At 42.9% G+C, this 19,662-nt stretch overlaps 1 protein-coding gene across 4 annotated transcripts in view; it reads right to left on the bottom strand.

The window, feature by feature from the left end:
• Positions 1-19,662, bottom strand: part of LOC113580384 (chloride channel protein 2-like) — a 66,471-nt gene that overhangs the window by 27,405 nt on the left and 19,404 nt on the right. For 2 of the 4 annotated variants that reach the window (XM_035533936.2, XM_035533938.2), the window contains exons 3-11: positions 14,446-14,490; positions 10,177-10,308; positions 8,723-8,851; positions 5,471-5,604; positions 4,933-5,010; positions 2,807-2,885; positions 2,482-2,607; positions 2,268-2,352; positions 67-168 (exon numbers count right to left, since the gene is read on the bottom strand). In XM_035533936.2, the coding sequence (XP_035389829.1) occupies positions 67-168; positions 2,268-2,352; positions 2,482-2,607; positions 2,807-2,885; positions 4,933-5,010; positions 5,471-5,604; positions 8,723-8,851; positions 10,177-10,308; positions 14,446-14,490 (910 nt within the window). The remainder of the gene's footprint in view (positions 1-66; positions 169-2,267; positions 2,353-2,481; positions 2,608-2,806; positions 2,886-4,932; positions 5,011-5,470; positions 5,605-8,722; positions 8,852-10,176; positions 10,309-14,445; positions 14,491-19,662) is intronic. The other 2 variants (XM_035533937.2, XM_081699697.1) reach the window with 1 other exon arrangement.

The raw sequence follows: 19,662 nt of genomic DNA, 5'->3' as shown, positions 1-19,662 counted from the left end.
ACAGGGATTACTCCATGCACTCTTACACACAGAGACATGTACACACACACGTACAGAATGACTCACTTCTTCATAAGAAACTTGTTGATGGCCTTTTGTTTCCTGATGAACTGAACAATAAGCCTGTTCAGATAAACAAACAGGGCCCCACCGAAACCACTTGCTATCCTGCGTACACACATACACAGTATAAAATAAGATTATTGTGGTTGTAAAATATGCAGTAAGCAAACATTTTATGTCCATACTGTTAGAGACCTAGGGCTTTCCCTTGTTCCCAACTCGTACACAAACACGATAACAAGAATACGTGAATATGTGGGCTTAAGTCTTAAGTAAAACTCCTGACAACGTATTACAACTTCACAGTTCAGGAGTATGCTAATGAGCATATTATTATTATTGTTATGAACGAGGCAAAATGCTCATGAATCAGTAACAAGGGAAAACCTTTACAAAGAGGAAAACAACAGCGAGCGTGCAGAGGGAATTCAAACACCTCAAACATCTGTTAGCCTGAGAGAGAGAGAGATGTGCGCCGTCTCACTACACGAGATGTGTTTGTTTAGTCAATAGCCGGGCACAATTATCAACTGCAACAGTACAAGAGGGAGGGTGTTTATCACACACTTCAATTAAAAGGGGCAGCCATGAGAAACCCGTGAGGAAAACGTGTGCGCTCCCAGCCAAATGGTGGAAGTCTGAGAGACGGCGAGGGATGGTAAGTGTGGGCAGCATAATGGGACAGCTTTCCCCATCACAAGGAACAGAGACCTTTTTGATGGCAGGAAACTCACCAAAACAATACAAAACATCCAAAACAGGATGGTGCTATTAGAAACTGTTGTGCACTTGTAATTATTTTTATACTGATTTAAAACAAGCTGCAATGGACAGACATGGACCCTCATTAAATAACAGCAATCACTTTAGGACAATAATACCTAATATTAGTTTTCTAAAACGAGAATCCCACCTCATGAACATTAGACGTTATTAAAGCGGTTAGCACTGCTTTTCCATCATCTTTACCTGGTCCAGTGTTTTAGCAAATGAGTTAGCATCACGACTCGCTGACCTAATTAATATTTAAATTGATTTAACTGAAAAATTTGGACAAACCTAGCTCTAATTAAAGATATTCCATTCTAACAAACTCCATATTGGGTTCCAGCCATCACTTGTTTTAATTAGGACTGTCAAGTCACAGAAAAATTAACTCATTAATCACAGAGCTTCCTGGGGTGAAGCCTGATCAGAACAAAGAATAAAAGGCCTTCCTAGAAAAACAGGACACAATGACTGGTTTTATTTAAATAAAGTTTTAGAAATGCACATTGTTGTGAGACTCCTAAAATGCCGCACTGGTCATATTTGCAGTTTTAGATATGCTTACAAGTTTCAACATAAGTGTACTCTAGTTAATTAACATGTGATAACATGGTGCTGTGGACAAGATCTGTGTAATACAAGATCGGAGCTGCAGTATACTCTGTGTGTGTGTGTGTGTGTGAGTGTGTGTGAGTGTGTGTGAGTGTGTGTGAGTGTGTGAGAGAGAGAGAGAGAGAGATTTTGGTAGACGTTCATTTGATACCTTCATTCTCATTTCAGTAAAGGAGTAAATGGAGAACGGAAGAAATGCACACAGAGAGAGACAGAGAGAGCGCGAGAGAGAGAGAGAAGCTTTGATTAACATCAAACAGCAGTGATGCTCTTAAGACAAAGTGCAGACAACTTCCACACTAAAACCAAAATGGAAGAGCAGAAAAATAAAGCAGCAAATGTGAGAGAGAAGTAGGGACTTCCCTGTCCTCCAAGGCCATGGTGGCAGGCTCGTGTCAGAGAAAGGGACAGTGAAAGGAAGGAGAGGGAGGGAAAAAGGAAGAAAAAGACGAGACACATGCTGGGTTTCATTACACACATGCTTGTCATACTCTTTTTGGATAGTTCAGTCAGTCAGGACAAACATAGAAATGACTCATTTATTCTCTCTCTCTCTCGTTAATTTCTGAGTTTATTAAATTTACCTATTATGTCATTTAGAATAGACATCTCTCCTTCTATTTTAATATGCAATAATATGCACACGCATTAAGCTATGCTCATTAATTTGAGCCTACACGTGAACATTATGAACATAGGAATAACCTGATACATGGTTTCATAACGATACCATTAGAAGCTGACCTCTGGGGTGTGGGTATACACACATGCACGCACACACACACACACACACACACACGAACGCACGCAGACACAGAACTTACCCGATGACAGCAAAGGCTGGAAGTTCCTGGAGGTCAAAAGGGAAATCGAGCCGGAACCGAGTCTTGAAAAGGGCAGTTATTGTCTCTAAAGACACACGCATGCACGCACGCACGCACGCAGGCACGCACGCACGCACGCACATACGTTACAGGTCTCATGCAAAAGGATAGCTACTTATGACCGCAAAGAACATGCAAGCGCCCCCATGCATACCTTCATCTCTGTTCCACACAGCCAGTACCCTGAATATGAAGGCACTGAAGGTAGCAGCAAAAAATCCTCTCCAATAGTTCCTGACTGCAAAGAACGTAGAGGTGACCTCTATACTGAAGAGCACACCTGGAACACACACACACACACACAGACTTTTTAAACCGCTGAGGAAGCCCATGGATAACTCGTGTGTATGTATGGCTTATAAACACCCACATGTGCACATTCTTACACTTCTCATATCCAGGTATACACATATACAAAAACAACCACCAAGCATTACGTGTGTGTGTGTGGGGGGGGGGGGGGGAATGCGCGTGCTCACCTCCAATGGGTGCAGCAAAGCAACAGCCAACACCTACAGCACAAGCAGCTGCCAACATCTCTATGTTTCGAGATTCATTCTGTTAAATGCACGCACGCACACACACACACACACACACACACACACCACCGTTTACCTTTATTATTCTCAGAAGTATGCACACAAACATACAACTGCTTGCTCTTTATTAGTCTTCTATAAAACAGGCCATTGTTTTCATATGTCCACATACCCTCACCCTGACAGTGGAGACACACAGAAACACCCCACACAGAGAGCAGAGCAAGGCCCTTCAAAAACTGCAAAGCACGCATTTCCACTTTATGGCCAAATCCAGCACAAATCAACTCAATAAACAGATCAAACAAATTACAATCACGTAGAAGAAAAAGAATGAGAATCATCCTCAGAATGGTTTATAAGTAGAAATGTCTCTGGGCCCATCATCTTCATTTAACAACTTCATGGTCTATAGGCTTCTGGGAGAAAAAAAACAAACAAAAAACTTGAGATACTGTCCATCACAGTCTGCCAAAGATGCCAAACTGTGACTCTGGCTCACTCTCTGTGACTCTGGCTCTTTCCTGAAAGCCTGTGACTGATTCACTTTCTGACTGCATCTTTCTGTTCTGCAAGTGTGTAACACTTCAGTTTGAATCGAACTGCTCCAAATTTAGAATTTGCCAGGATCTGTAAATAGAGCAGCTTTCTTCAACTCTCAACTTCTGATACGGATGTGGATTCCACAGAGGTCTTGAACGGCAAGATGCCGTGTAGGCCAAGAGATGGGCCCTGCCTGACAGGCAGTAGTGTTCCATTCTCATCCGAGTGTAAACCAAAGCAAACCTCTACCGGTCATTACACACCCAAATAAATAAATAAATAAATAAATAAATAAATAAATAAATAAATAAAGTGAAAATCTATACACTCAGTTTATACACTTCATGCAGATAAACATGACAAATTCAGGCAAATGAAATGCATTACTACTGGACAGGCGGAGCCGAGAGGGCAGGGCTTCGCATGATGAGATCGGCGGACACAATCATCGGAAGGCCCACAGGCATTTTTTACTATCCGTGAGCAGGGAGATTTAGAAAGGAAGCAGGAATGTGCTTTTCAGCACAGCCCGAACATTGTCTCATTTAGATGCTATCCAGAAATGCCTGCATGACTAGCTGAGAGAGTATATTGCCAGGACATTTTACAGGCTTCCGTAACAAAGGCCTATGCTTTGGATACTACCTAACGCGCTAGTGCTGGTCTAGCCACAGGGCTTACCTTAATGCCAGTCAGGTTAGGATCCTTAGCAAGCAGTGAAGTAGGAGAAAGACGAGTGAGTGAGTGCACACAAGCACGCAATAAACAACTGTGGTGGAAAGAGCAGAAGAGAGAAGATTCCTCTGCCGCACTGCAATGGAAAATTAGCATTCCACTGCATGCAGCAAAATTGTTAAAAAGTGTATGCGCGAGAGAGAGAAAGAGAGAGAGAGAGGGAGTTTGAAGGATACAGTTAGAGTGCCAAAATGAGTCAGGAAGAGGGAGGGATGGAGAGGTGGGGGGAGATAATGAGAGACTCAGAGTTAGTCACAAAAATTGACACAGGAGAGCAAGAGGGAGAGAGAAGGATTTAGGGATTGCCCACATGTCCCTCCTTCCACAGCGCATCTTTATTTCATCTTTCTCTGCGGCTCCTGCAGAAATGCTGCCTTGCAGAGTGGGAAGAAGGCTGCAGCCACATGAATGAACATAACCCACGTTTACCTCCTGCACCAGTGCACCAAATCTTGCCTTAGTCACACAAGCTCAGGAAAAACAGACACAAAATGACAACATGGCAGTAAAGCTCATCCTCAAAAGCAGGATTTTGGCAGGACTCAAACATAAAATTCACACCAGTTGTGAGAACTGTACTGGATATGTTCACACACACACACACACACACACACACACACACACACACACACACACACACACACACACACACACACACACACACACACACACACACACACACACACACACACAACTGCTGGGTTTCACACTCAGGCATGTTAAAACATATTAAATTTGAAAAATTCAAAGTAAGGCCGCTGTTTGGGACGAATGAAATTTTCAATTACCTCATAAATTCCCCCGAAGAGTGACATAAACTTACTCAGCAGTGCTGCACACAGACTTGCAATGTGCACAAACGGACCCTGGGGATTAACCACACACGTACGCACACACACGGTACATTTCAGGTAACTGGGACAATTAGCTGGTTTGCCAACTTTAAAAAAACAAAAAAAAACAGTGACATAAAACCACAGAACACATTTGAGGATGGGGGGGGGGGGGGGGGGGGAGACATTAAAAGCACAATGCACATTTCACCAAAAACACATTCAGATATACTTCCACAGACAGCCAGTGAGCAGGTAGAAATGCATGATTGATCAATGATGATTCATTAACAGAGAAAGTATTTCGCCTTAACACGTTTCTGATTCACGCATGAAGTAATGGTGACAAAGAGGGAAGGAATGCATCCTTAACATCTCTCTGAGTCTGAAGTGTGAGTGTGTGTCTTATACATCAGTACAGTTTACAGTTACAACAGTTTAAGCTTCCTTAATGGCGCCTTGGTCTGTGTTGAGAGTGAGTGAGGGTTAGTACCTCTTTGCCCAGAGGCATTCCACTTCCCAAGGCACAGGTAAGGCCTATGACTTTGGCCACAAAGGTTTTTAAGGTAAGATACTCCTTTAGGACAACACCCCTCAGTATGGTTTTCATCTCAGGAATACCAGAACCTGGGAGAAAGGAAGCAGAGCCGTAAATGAATCGTTAACGGTCTTTATATGACTATCAAAGGTGATTAGAAACGGGATAAACTTCAAATTAAACTACAACATGGTCCTCATCCATTTTTATGCTTTTAGCATGCTGTTGAATAAACAATGACGAGACCGCCTTAGAAACAGTAATGTGTGAAACAGCGAGAAATGCTGGGCCGTGACTCTCACAATGATTCAGACCAATTCGTCCGCCTCTCTTCTCGACAGTGCCACGTCCCCGCATCCTTCAGAACACCCGTGTAGCTTCCTAGCAGCGCAGCAGTTACCCTGCTGTCGAACAGCACGTTCTGTTACCAGGGTCAAGACCTTTCTTTAAGTGGGGAATGAAACGGGCAGCTAGTAGTGTAAAAAACAAACAAAAAAAAAAAAAAAACAAGCAATGCACACTTTAGCATTCGCCTGCTCCTCATCCGGAGAGGCATAAGGGCTAAGCATGCTCTTTCTCCTTTTTTCTTTCAGTCATTTGTTTGAGGGATAATATTGTCGCTTGTTGCACAAGTTACTTTACTCTGAGGAGAAATATCACACCTATACAAATCTGACTACACTCCTAAACTTTCGCGAAAGCCGCCACGCGGACCAAATCTGCTGGCTGCTTGTTTCAGCAGAGTACCCCTGCTTTCAACAGCTCGCTGTCATTTTGGGGTTGCAGAATCATGTGGCCAGGACAGGCATGAGGCAGTTCATAGCTTTCCAACGAAAAAAGAAAAACCTCAGAAATACCAACAGACAGTGGAAAACTCCATCTCAGCATTTACATTTAGCCAGCTTAGTAAGGATAAAGACTCCCCCTGCCTACCAATTAGAAATGGGCTTTTCATGGCACTATTTTGGGGGTGGGGGGTGTATGGACATTTTTTTCAGTGTAGTGTACAGCCAATAGCAATCACCGAGTGCCTGAAATATCCAATATTCCACACTTTCGCTTTGCCTATAGAAGCAGGAGACTGTTGGCTAAATAAGCTGCACTTTCCGTGTGAATGCGGCATCTATGAAAGTCTGCTTAAACTCCTGAACACGGCTGCGCTCCAACCGGCTGCTGGGACACATTCCAAGAGAGTTTTACAAGCTGACTCAGCCGCTGTATGACACCTGCTCTCTCGCCCCTCCCAACAGAGAGGCCATCTCTGCGAACAGTGAAGCGGCTATCGAACTGCTAAAGAACTCTCAGCCTTGGGCCACATTTATTTTGTGAACCGATTTCTGCTGTGTGAAGTTTTAGCTCAGGCAGTTGCATGCTCCAAAACTCTGTCCACTTTTATTGAAGCGCAAATAAATGCAGCAGTCCCAGAACTAGGCTGCATGAGAGAACAGCTTGCTCGCATGTTAAAAAAAATGCCCTCGGAAACCGCTGCAGGACAGACTGCCGTTGTGGCTGTGATGCTGTTGCTACGGTATCACACACTGTTGAGTAGCCCCAGCAATCAGAGCGGGCAGCATGATGTTCACCCAGCGGGTTTAAAGGAACATTCCAGCACTAAACCTCAAAACCATTTTTCAACCTTCAGGGTAATTTAAATTTTTTTTAGTTACAGAGAGCGCAAAAATAACCTTTAAATAGACTTCAGCTGAGCAAAATTTCCGATTCAAGCAACCTTTACGATCATGAGCATAAAACCAGATTAGCAAAAGCATGTCCTGAGGTTATTTTGTGAACTCTACAAAGGCATTTTAATGCATTCCCGCAGACTGAACTATAGTTACTTACAGCAAGCTTAGCAGCTAGTAGCCAACAACCTGTGGGTACAGGATCAAGTTCTCCAGAGGTGGAAACTTAAATCTCAAACAAATATTCTTGAACAATACAGGCATGTCTGCATATGAAACAGACCCGGATTTATATGAATTGAAGTAGCTTTAAAGGATCTGTCGTAGATGGTGGGAGATGGTGCAGAACATTGAAGAACACGAAGAAACAGATCTCCGATCACAACTTTTCAACCGAGCGTAGAGCAATAAGGTAGTAGCAGGTAATCTGTACTATACGATATTCTTTGCAATGGGACCTTAGTCAGATCTCAACATAAAATCTAACAGCCCATTGATTACATCAGTACATTAGAGACATATTAGAGCTTCTAAAAGAGACCTTAAAATGACGTCCAAGTGGTGATTATTTCCGGGAGATGATTTAAAGCCAAACAGGTGACAAATATCCACTGTAAAAACCATTTTAAAAATATCCTCAATACTGATTTTTTTTTTTTTAGGTTTAATGGTTTCCTTTATTGGTCTAGAGGACATGCATGCCCATTGACTTGTGACTGGCTACTGCTTTGATCATGCTGGGTGCATGGTCTCTTCTTTTGCAGATCAATTAAATGGTAGATGACTGGGTGGGGGGGGGGGGGTAATACAGACTTGTTCTACCTGGCAAGTGATGTTTGTTGGGTCTTTATCTCCTTTCATTTTAAAAGTTTCATGATCTGTAGTAGTGTTTCATTATTATTATTATTATTATTAACATCAGTAGCAGCAGTAGTAGTAGTAATGGCAGTAGTAATAGTAGAAGTGATAGTAGTAGTTGTAGTAGTATTAATAGTATTAGTAATAGTAGCAGTAGTAGTAGTAATAATAGTATCAGCCGTAGTAGTAGTAGTAATGGTAGTAGTATCAGTAATTTTAGTAGTAATGGTAGTATTAATAGTAGTAGTATAGTAGTATCAGCAGTAGTACTAATAGTAGTAGTAGTAGCAATAATAGTATCAGCATTAATAGTAATGGTAGTAGTAGTAGTAGTAGTAGTAGTAGCAGCAGCAGTAATAGTATCAGCAATAGTAGTAATGGTAGTGGTAGTAGTAGTAGTAGTAGTAGTAGTAGTAGTAATGGTAGTATTAATAGTAGTAGTAGTAGCAGTAGTAGCAGCAGCAGCAGCAGTAGTAGTAGAGAAAGGAGCAAGTCCGAAACAGCGCGAGAGCAGTAAATGATAACAGCCCACAGGAACTGGCTGTACAGCTGCACAGTGAACAGAATGCTAATGAACATTAGAGACTCGTGACAAAAGGCTAGAGAGTCAGACGCAGCACTCAAAGGATTGTGAAAAATGTGGGGGGTGCATGTGTGTGTCTCTTACCGGCAGCCTGCGGCGCTACTATGTGTGTAAAACCTGCTGAGAAGCTGATGAGGACCACTGGGTAAGTGACCCAAGCCAGATACTGCAGTACCAAATTACTGTCCAAACCTCCATACATCCACTTCTGGGCTAGAGAGCACAAGAGAGAGAGAGCACAAGAAAGAGAGAGAGAGAGAGAGAGAGAGAGGCATGTAGCCAAAACAAAAGTAATAAAGTCATATAATGGAAAGGTATTTCATGATGCTTGACAGAGAAAATCATTCACAAAGTTGAAGAGTGTGTGCACGTGTGTGTGTGTGTGTGTGTGTGTGTGTGTGTGTGTGAGAGAGAGAGAGAGAGTGAGTGAGAGAGAGTGAGCATGTGTGAATGAGTAAGACAGACGGTTAGTGTACTCTAGAGAGGTGCAGTGAGTTATTGTGTTCCTCATCACAGTTACACTCTCTTCTCTGAACCTTCTATGTAAGTAAATTTAGAATCACAGATGCATCTGAGTGCACACACTCCCACACCTCACTCTGCCTTACACGTAAAGAAATCCGATAACTCGCCAGTGAGCAGCTAAAACACTAAGATATGCTGGATTTGATTATAAAGAACACTGCATGCAAGCACGCGCGCACACACACATGCACAGCTTTTAAAATTCATATCCACACACATGCTCCCATATTCTCTTAACACCTACGCTCTCCTCCAAGTGCGATCAGCCCAGATTGTACCGCCACCTCAGACAGCTTTACGTTTGCCAGTGGATCACTCAGATATTCAAATATATCCACTGGATGTTGTAGTGGTGGGTGCAGTGATTGAGATTAGTACCACTACCAAAGGCTCAAAGCACCACCGACTGACAGAGCTGTCCCAAGTGTAAGACCAAGTGTATGGAAGCATACTGCTCAATGCCACACACCTGATCACTTGAATGTCCAGCCCTGTATAAAGGCCTTCATCCAGAATTCAGAACACTTGAGGACAACACTAGAAGCCAAGTCAAGATAATCGTCAAGGTGACCATAAAGCGTGGTATATGCAAAAGAGATGCACTGTCCCCACTGCTGTTTTGCACAGGGCTGATAATGTTCAGTCAGATCATCCATAAGTGTGGGTATGGGGACATGGTCACCACTTAGAGGTCGCATTTGGGGCTGTGTCCCCAAAGCTGGAGGAATGACATGAATCTCAGTCCAGAAGAACAATCCTTGGAACAGTGAAAATACAGTGCCAAACCCCCAACTCCCAGGCCTGTGGTAAAAGGCCCAAAAAATATGAGCACCAGTTGGTGAAACAGGATGACGGTTTAATATAAGCAAGGCGGCTTTAAATCAAATAATTTTTAGGGCTAGGCCCTGCTTGGTAACAGTACATATTAACTCTGTACACAGTAAAATCAGTTAACCAGACAACCTATGAGTCCATCCGTCCATCCATCCACCTCTTCATGCACACCCACCCACCTTGTAAGCAGAGTGCGATGCAGAAGTCCATCACCCAGCTGACGAGGGCCATGACGAGGCCAAGCAGGATGAGGAAGATCCAGTCCTCCCCGACACGTGAGATAAGGAACTTCTGACAGTGCAATGTACAGACTATAGAGAAAGCACAAGCAAAACTACGTTAACCACAGTACACATGCACAGTAGAGATCGCAAACATATGAGAGTGCACTGTATAGACTGCAAAAAAGCACAGCCAAAAAAAAGAAAGAAGCACATTTCCCCACCTTATGAAGAAAACAACTGCCCGCCACCCCCCCCCCCCAAAAAAAAAAAAAAAAAAGTGTCTGGCTTTGCAATTAAAATTACTACATTACTCAGGAAGCACTGCAAAATTAGGAAGCACATAATACTAAATTAGCCATCATTATTATTATTATTAATTATCATCATCATCATCATCATCATCATCAGCATCACCACCATCATTATTAATTATTATTATTATTATTATTATTATTATTATTATTATCATTATCATCACCACCACCACCACCACCACCACCATCATCATCATCATCATCCTCCTCCTCCCAATGCCATTTCCATTTAAGAGTAAGAGAAGCATGTAAAATTGATGGATCTCCAGCATTTCTGTAGAATGATGTTCATCTGAAACATTCACACCATGCACATTACATCATGTTTTTATTCCAGGTTTGGCTGCACAGTGTGTTGGAAAATGACCCCCAACTGCTCATGTAAAACTGACCACATGTTCAGAACCATTTTCTGAACTTGGCATCACCAAGTTTTGTTCACCATTCAAGCATTTAAGATCTTTATAGACAACAAACTGAGCCATACTCTTTTGCTTTCAAACACTACATAGACCTACTACAATTCCCAGCATCTGGCAAGAATGGCCAAACGGCAGGCACAAGTGGTCAGGTTTAATGGAGAAACTTGCCCTCCAGAATTCTTAGTGTCTGCACGATCAGACATAATTTGGCCAAACACCACAATTACCATACTTCAGTTGTGGTAGTATCAGCACAGAGATGGACACGGACACACACACAGAGAGAGAGAGAGATCGTTTCCTTTTACGCTGATTCAGTGCTGCTGCAACCAAAGACTGGTTATGATTATCTTATGGCAGTGTTAGAAATTTTGCTACAAAATCTGTGACCTTTCCCACGACGCATGTTTAAACACAACCAACAGGACATGGCCTGAAATCACCACAGCTCACGCGCCAGCTGCAAATAAACGGCAGTATAGCAAAAAAAAAAAAGAGGAGTCTGTGGGACTCGAAAGAAGAAGGTTTTGTGGAACTGTGGCAAAACAGAAAATGTCTTTTTGACATCTCCTTCTGGCAAAACGAATATATAAAAGCACAAAATGCCGTGGGAGTGTCATCAGAAAACCTTTACCATATAGTCTGACTTTCAGCACAAGCGGCATCACTAGGTCAATGAATTTGGTCAGTAACACAGATGCATCTCGTACAGTCCAACATGCAACAAACGTTTAAAACCGCTAGAATCGCATAATACAAAGCCGGCTTCAGACAAGTAAAAGACTACGTCTGCATTAGTAGAACGTTCTTTATGGCAAAACGAAAAAACACATTGGCTTGCTTTAAAACATGTATATGACTTTAAATACAACGCTTACAGTGTCAGTTTGGGAGATTAGCGTCCCATGCGATCTGAGCTGCGCTCGTGAAAATGAGAGGAGCTCCAGAGAACTCGAATCTAGAGGCTACAGGGGTGCTCGTTTTGGGCTGGAACAGATATCAGTATGCCTTTACACATGCTGCGCTTTAGAGCCCATCGGGATACTGAATGTGTCGAGGCAAAGCTGAATCAAGCGCGGGGAGCGCCGTGCATTCTCCACGGCTTTGATATCTGTTCTCGCACCTCCCTCCCTCACCGACTGACTCCGTCTTCCCGCCCACCATCAAGCTGTGTTCAGATGGCCCCTGCTGTGTGTGCGCGTCTTAAAACACATGAGCACACCCTCACACATCAAAACACCCCAACACACACACACACACACACACACACACACGCGCGCAGCGACATGCATGTACATTCTTCTTCGTGCTCCATCTAAACAGACCTGCCTCACTTTCTCCTTTCCACACACAAACTAGTGTGAAAACGTCATGGAGCATGTATGCGTTTGAAAGTGTGTAGTTTTTAATTTACTTTGAACAGCATTTTGTTGTTATATTTGAGGAACTAACCCAGTGACGGGCAAATATTTTTGCATTACACTATATATTTGGCTATAACATGTTGCTAACTTTACAGCTTGTCAGACTTTCTCAGTCCCTCTCGCAATCAGCCTACACGCCGCTCCTGCCTTTTTTACTCCTGTTCCAGCTGTGTGTGAGCACCTCCATTATCTTCCTCCATAACACAAGCAAAATGTGCATCCAGTATCCAAGACAACCCGAGAGCCCAATTGGTGACTCAGTCTCTGCACACTAGTAGTTAAAATGGAGGGAGGTGTGGAGAAGTGTGTGTGTGTGTGTGTGGGGGGGGGGGGGGGGGGGGGGTTCTGTACACATGATGTTGTAATGGAAAGGAAACTTGGATGCGATTTGAAGAGTTATATTCAAACTTGATCAGTCCACACAAGCGCGTACGCGAGCACTCACACCAGCCCACACACAAACACTATGCACAAATCTTACAAGATGGTACTATAAAAAATGACAAAAGCTCAATTAGGTAAAGAATAAGTCACACAATATTGTTTCTCATTGGTCCATTAACATCTAATAAGAAACAAGCATTGGTGTGCAAATGCGTTAGACTGACATACGCACATGCATGCACAAACACACACAAAGTTCTTAGGACAGACAGAATTGGAAATTCACTGTTTATGCAAATGTAATTGGGAGTTTATGTAAATGTATCCACGTTTGCATACGTGCGGGAGCGCGTGTCTACAAACAGATGCGTTTTTAATGCTTGAGCCATTAAACCGAATTTAACCCTCTTGTTTTATAACTTTGCTCCTTCATAAAGATGTCTGTTTCATAAACATTGATTGGTTTTGAACTGCAGGGAAAGATTCAAATACAGTGATGGAAACCAAAGCCTGGAAACATGAATGAGAAATGTATAAATCTGCTGAACCCAATCTGACATTTAAATCTAAATAAAACATAGGTTTGGAGTTTATAAATGTGTGCGCGAGCACTGTTAGCATACTGGTGTGAATGAAGCACGTGTGTGCACTGTTGGTTTGTGCATGCTCAGCTGTTGAGCTAAAGCGCAGTGCAGAGTTTACCCAGTATATATATTCTGCTGACACACATGCACACCCCCCTACTACAGCTCCTTGTTATTAATGAAGGCATTATAGGCAACCATGGCTAATAGGGTACTATAGAAGCACAGGATATTTCTCTCTCTCTCTCACTCACACACACACACACACACACACACACACACACACACACACACACGCACACGCACACTTCCTTTGATCAATAACAGACATTTTATTGCCCTTACAGCTAAAACATATTAATCTCTGGATAAACAAAAATACAAGCTTTCCTCAGACACACACCCTAGGCACTACTAAGAAACACGTCAATTATTGACAGTTGCTCTCTCCAAACCACACATTCTGTACCCTATTTGCTTACAAACATGTTTGTAATATTTATCTGGAAAATAAAACAGTTCATAAACACCCAACCAACGCAAACAAAAAACACACATAGTCCACACACACTAGAAGGGAAAAAATGTGCAGTCAGCTATACAATCTCAGAGAAAAAAAAAAAAGAATTATTGGTGGAAAAATGCTGTCACATGTTTGGAACTGAAGGATAACACAGGGTTCAAAGCAGCATCATGCAGTTCTACTAGATTGGCGAATACTGTCTGCACAAAAGCTACTCCACCAGACACTAGTCAGTTAGTGTCTTTCACCTTTCACTTGTCCCTCTCTCAAATATAAAACACTGCCCGATTCAGGGACAGACACACACACACACACACACACACACACACACACACACACACACACACACACACACACACACACACACACACACACACACACACACACACACACACACACACACACACACTATACAGAATAGGCAGATGGTGCGGCTGTTTAATTGATGAGGTTATTAATAACTGGAAGGTGATGGGTTTAAATTATTTATTGGCTTTAATGAGTTAAGCATCTGTAAAACATTTTAGTAGGTTTTAATGTCCTTAACTGATGCAGCAAAATCAGCAGATTTACCGGAAAGAAAATCCCGAGGGTGAGCCTCCAGGGTGTAAGGATACCCTGAGAACAAATAGAACTCAGTCACAGAGAGATTTGAGCAGAACAGAGTCTGGACAACTTGACCTTTTAAATAAGAGTGAATGACTGCGGCTGCCTCAGGTTTGGCCGTGTTTTTGATCCCTCATATATGAACGAAGGCAGCTAAATGCATCTACCAAGCTCATGAATATAGCCACCACAGAGTGAGAGAGAGGGTGGAGAAAAACCCTCCCACCCACTGTTCAATGATTAGAGAACATTGTAAACACTCACTCATCACTAATGGACCTGCTCAATGTGAGCGCATGCAAACACACCCACACCCACACTGCTGAACAGCACAATCTGTGAAAGCCAGGAAGAAATTCTGAAATCTCATTCCATAGTGTAAAATTTTCCCCCTTCTATAGAGTTTGTGTCCCTCAAGTTCAGAGATCCAAATGACTATTGCTACTTTTTGGAAGGACAAAAACCAGGTAAGCTCTGACCCATTGTCTGTGTAATTATTCTCAGATGTTCTTTTTCGAAAACAAAAGTTCAGCAAAGCTTTTAACAAATTTTTAACAAAAATATAGAATCAGTAATCATAATCTGGCCATTCAAACAGGATGACAGAAAAACTTGGATAGCAAGAGAGAACAGAATATAAGGACCACTGAGAGAAGGTGAGAACCACACTGCCCATTCATGTACAAAATATAAAACCCAGCAGAGACTCCTAGCTGACACGAATTAGTGACAAAATAAGATTCCCCTCAACATTACTAGGGAAAATTTGCTAGAGTCCATCTTTGCACATTATAGTTCCCTAATTTACACATGCCCAATACTCTATTCTTTCTTTCTGCCAAGGTACACCTTCCACTGATGTCATGATGTTACTGAGCTTAACCCATCTCAGCCACCATGGCTACTCCCACCACCCCTGATGTCCCTTGCTGTAGTCCACCACGCCTCCACCAGAGTCAACTACTTCTTTGTTGTCCTTGATGTACGTTCTAGTGCGAGATGGGTTTGGAAATGCACACGTCATCTGGACCAGGCTAGGACTTCTAGAAAACCGGACTAGACGTTAACTGCTTGTTTTTCCATTTTATTACTATTTAGTTACATTTCTGTCAAAATTGTTACTATTGTGGCGACCACTGTTGGCCAGAGGAGGATGCCCCTCCCCCCCCGCCTTTGAGTCTTTGTTCTTCTCAAGGGTTCTCCCTCTGATCTAGGGTTCTTCTCAAGGTTTCTCCCTCTGATCTAGGGTTCTTCTCAAGGTTTCTCCCTCTGATCTAGGGTTCTTCTCAAGGTTTCTCCCTCTGATCTATGGTTCTTCTCAAGGTTTCTCCCTCTGATCTAGGGTTCTTCTCAAGGTTTCTCCCTCTGATCTAGGGTTCTTCTCAAGGTTTCTCCCTCTGATCTAGGGAGTTTTTCCTTGCCACGGTCACCCTTGGCTTGCTCACTGGGGGCTTGGACTTGGACATTTGTAAAGCTGCTTTGTGACAACATCTGTTGTAAAATGTGTTAAATAAATTTGATGATTTTGATGTGAAAATCTTAAAAAACAGAATTAGCAGGGCAGATTATCTAAAACTGCCATAACATTAAAGAAACAAAAACACGAACTTATCTTTCCATGTGTTCTCCTTGGCTACATTCACACAGCAGGTAAAAGTGGCCTGACCAAATCCATTTTTGTTTGTTAGGCTGTTCACAATACCTTTTTAAATGTGACCTATATCCACGATTAGTCTGAAGAGATCAGGCTCCTAAACTGTCCTGCATCTGAAAAATAACATGGTCATCCTGAGATAAATCAATCAAAAATAGAGGCAACAGGAAGAGGCACTAGGTTAAAAGTTACTGCTCGTGTTAATCTGCAGCGGAGGCCGGCTGCAAATTCAGAAAAGAAAGTGATCACGAGTGTGAGGAGGTAGCGATGGCCAAGATTTGAATGTTGGGGCTCTGTGGAGTCATGGCAACTGCTTCAATGTTTATGAGGTATGTTACCTCACCAAATCACCACTGAAATCCTCCCTTACTGCGGACGTCCATCTTACCTTTATAGCAGTGCAAAATTCTGACAAACCTTGTGTCAAATTAAGTAAGTCACTAACCTTAATTTTCTCCATATGCGATTTTTCATTTGGATGGAGGTGTGAACGGCAAAAACCACACAAATGTGGGCCACTTTCATGTGTTACTGAAATCTAATACGCATTTTTTGCATCCATTGCCGAAAATGTAAGTTATTGAGAGAAATTCAGAAAACTAAATGTGTTCAGATTTTTTCACGACCCGCTGTTCTACTTGGAGGGGAAGTGGACACAGTAAACACAGCAGCTGAGTACGTCTCAGTTCTGCAGCAGGTAAGAAACTGCTTCCTTTCTATGATATAGACACAGTATGCTGGTATGGCTTACCATCTGTTGGTTTATTCATTTATGTATTTATTTATGTATGTGTTTTTGTTAAATATTAGTGGCTCCCCCCCCCCCCCCCATCTTTTGTACTGCTTTGGCAAAATGGTATAAATCACCATCATGCCAATTAAGCAGTAGAAATGAAAAATGAATGACAACAGAAAGGAAAGAGACAGACGGGCAGAGAAGTGCAGAGAGAGGAGTCGGGCTGTTATATGGAAGAGGGTATGGCGTGCACCACAAAACAGATGACTAGACGACTACAGCTGCAACGCCAGCATCCGTTCCCAGGCATGCAATCGCCACGGCAACAGTCTCACTCTCCATCATTACAGCAAAAAGGTAAGAAGAGAGCGCAGGTGGCAATGGTAGCCAGGAGGGGGCGCACTTGTGCGTCGGTCTCCAGACATATTGGGCTGGAGCCGGGTGCCAGGGACGTGCCTCTCTGCAGGCTTCCTAAGGTGGGCTGCCAGTGTTCAAAGGGGGTTAGAAATATTGGCAATGAAAAAACGACAAGAGGAAAAAAAAAGAGCATTAACAAAAAGGAAGAGGATAGAGAGATGGAAGGAAGAGATAGAGGGGGAGAGAGAGAGAGAGAGAGAGAGACACACACACACACACACACACACACACACACACACACCTCCATTTTCAGTAACATGTAACCATGGAGACCTGTGGCAGCACAGAGCTCCTGCAAACAAACACACCTGTTACAAGGATGGGTGTACAAGTGAGAATGCTGAAGTGTATTCCAACATGCTGAAATGTATGGACTTATAAATAATGGCAGTTAAAAGAATTCAGGTTGAAATGTTAATATCTACTACCAACTATTGCTGCATGAAAGAGGACAAAATGCAGGAAGAACTTGACATTTCCACAAGCAAAATTGCACTTCTCCCTGTTTGAGGTGTGTGTGTGTGTGTGTGTGTGTGTGAGTGAGAGAGAGTGAGCAAGCATGACACTTGTACCTCTTAACTGTTCGTGGCTGATCCCGAGGTTGAACTCTTAATGGAATCTGTTACACAACGTGTGCCTGCACACACCCCCACAGAGTCTTTAGAGCTCTGATGGGCCTCAGACAAGAAAGATTTTATTTTAAGAGAATGATAACCTTGGACCTCTGTGTGAAATCTCTGTGGGTCACTGTCAGGCTCTCTGTGTGAAATCTCTGTGGGCACTCAGCAGCCATGAAACACCCACGTCCATACCACAACCTAGTCACAGATGACAATTCAGCCCGTGTTAGCATCTCTCTCCCTCTCCCTCCCGCCCCAACACAGCTTTTCTAAAGTGCAACTCTGCCCCCTTCGGGCGGTACTTTGGCACTACAGGTTTTGACAGTTTTTTTGAGAGGCATATGCATCTCATTTATGACTATATACGATTCACAAGCCAAACAGGAGATGAGGGGACAGAGGGGAGGACAAAGAAGTGAAGTCTGTTTCATTTCAGTCAAATTCTGCTCAATTCTATTAAATTCCATGAAATTCAAAACACAGCATGCCCATATATAAAAAAAAAAAAAAAAATTGAAACAACACTTACAAATTCAAAACACAACCCCCCCACCCCCAGTGTAATGGCTCCTGTATTCCCTGACCAGAAGAGGGCACTCTACACAGATAAAACAGCTTTTATTTTTAAAAAACTAAAACTTGAGTGGTTATATTCGGTTATATGGAACCCCTGTAAAACACTCAACTTTCTACATTCAGGTAGAGGTAGCTGTATTTGCATCGGCAGTAGTACTATGTATTTTGATTACAGATAACAGTAAATGTTCATTGATTCAAATATGTGTACACCATGCAAAAAAATCAGTTGATTTCAATTAAAATAATAGCTGTTAGCAATATGTACCTGAAGGTTGTAAATGTTTAACTGACAAATCATTTGGTTTTAATTGGGCTATTCATAGAGCTGGCTTCATGTCTAGCTAACGTAATAACAAAGGACAGTCCAATTTAGGTGAGAGTAGACACACTCCCAAGCACAAACTCAGAAGCTGTTTATACCAAAAGGCAAGTAGTGTTCTTATAAACACACTGGGCCATTGGGACAGACAGGAAGTCATTGATGTGTAACATGACTGGCACTTTCTCTATCTCTCTCTCACACACACACACACAGCAAGGTGCTGGGTTACACTTTAACACAACCGTTCGGGCCAGCTGTTTTCAAACACCAGTCCTTAGGCAGCCCAGCCGGTCCACGTTTTAGCTCTGTTCCAGCTCCCAAGACATCTGGATCAAGCAAGCGAGATTACTTAACACCAAGTACAGCTGAACATGGAGAAAGGCCAGTAAGACCATACTGGTTTATACCACAGCCTGGACATTTGATGAGAAATACTGTGCAAGTAGACAAGGGGTTGGGATATACGTCTTAAAAAGTGCAGAACAAGTGCTCAACCGTGGGGCCGATCCCTGCTCCCAGACACCTGCCCTCCTCTGACCCCACGTAAAACACACCTGGCCCTGCGAACCAGAGCCTTTCCAAATATTTGGCTGGCTGGATCAGGTGTCAGATACAGGCATGGCCTGGAGTCTGCCTGGGATCGGACCCGCGGTTTTTACAGGCATACCAGTAACAACGTGGTAGGTGTTTGAATTGGCATCACCGACGAACAGGTGGCAGTAACCCTGCTGCTGCAGTTTCCTCCTATGTATAGTGAGCAACTCTGAACTGGAATGAGGCCCATGGTTCGGGCCCCTATGCTGAAGCACATGGACACACACACACACCCCCAAAAAACCCCAACCCCCTGCCATGA

This window comes from Electrophorus electricus, chromosome 17 (assembly GCF_041902795.1).
Source record: "Electrophorus electricus isolate QZ-2024a chromosome 17, ASM4190279v1, whole genome shotgun sequence".
NCBI classification, from domain to species: Eukaryota; Metazoa; Chordata; class Actinopteri; order Gymnotiformes; family Gymnotidae; genus Electrophorus; species Electrophorus electricus.
Note: the sequence above shows the minus strand (reverse complement) of the source record. Positions and strands in the feature narration are given on the sequence as shown.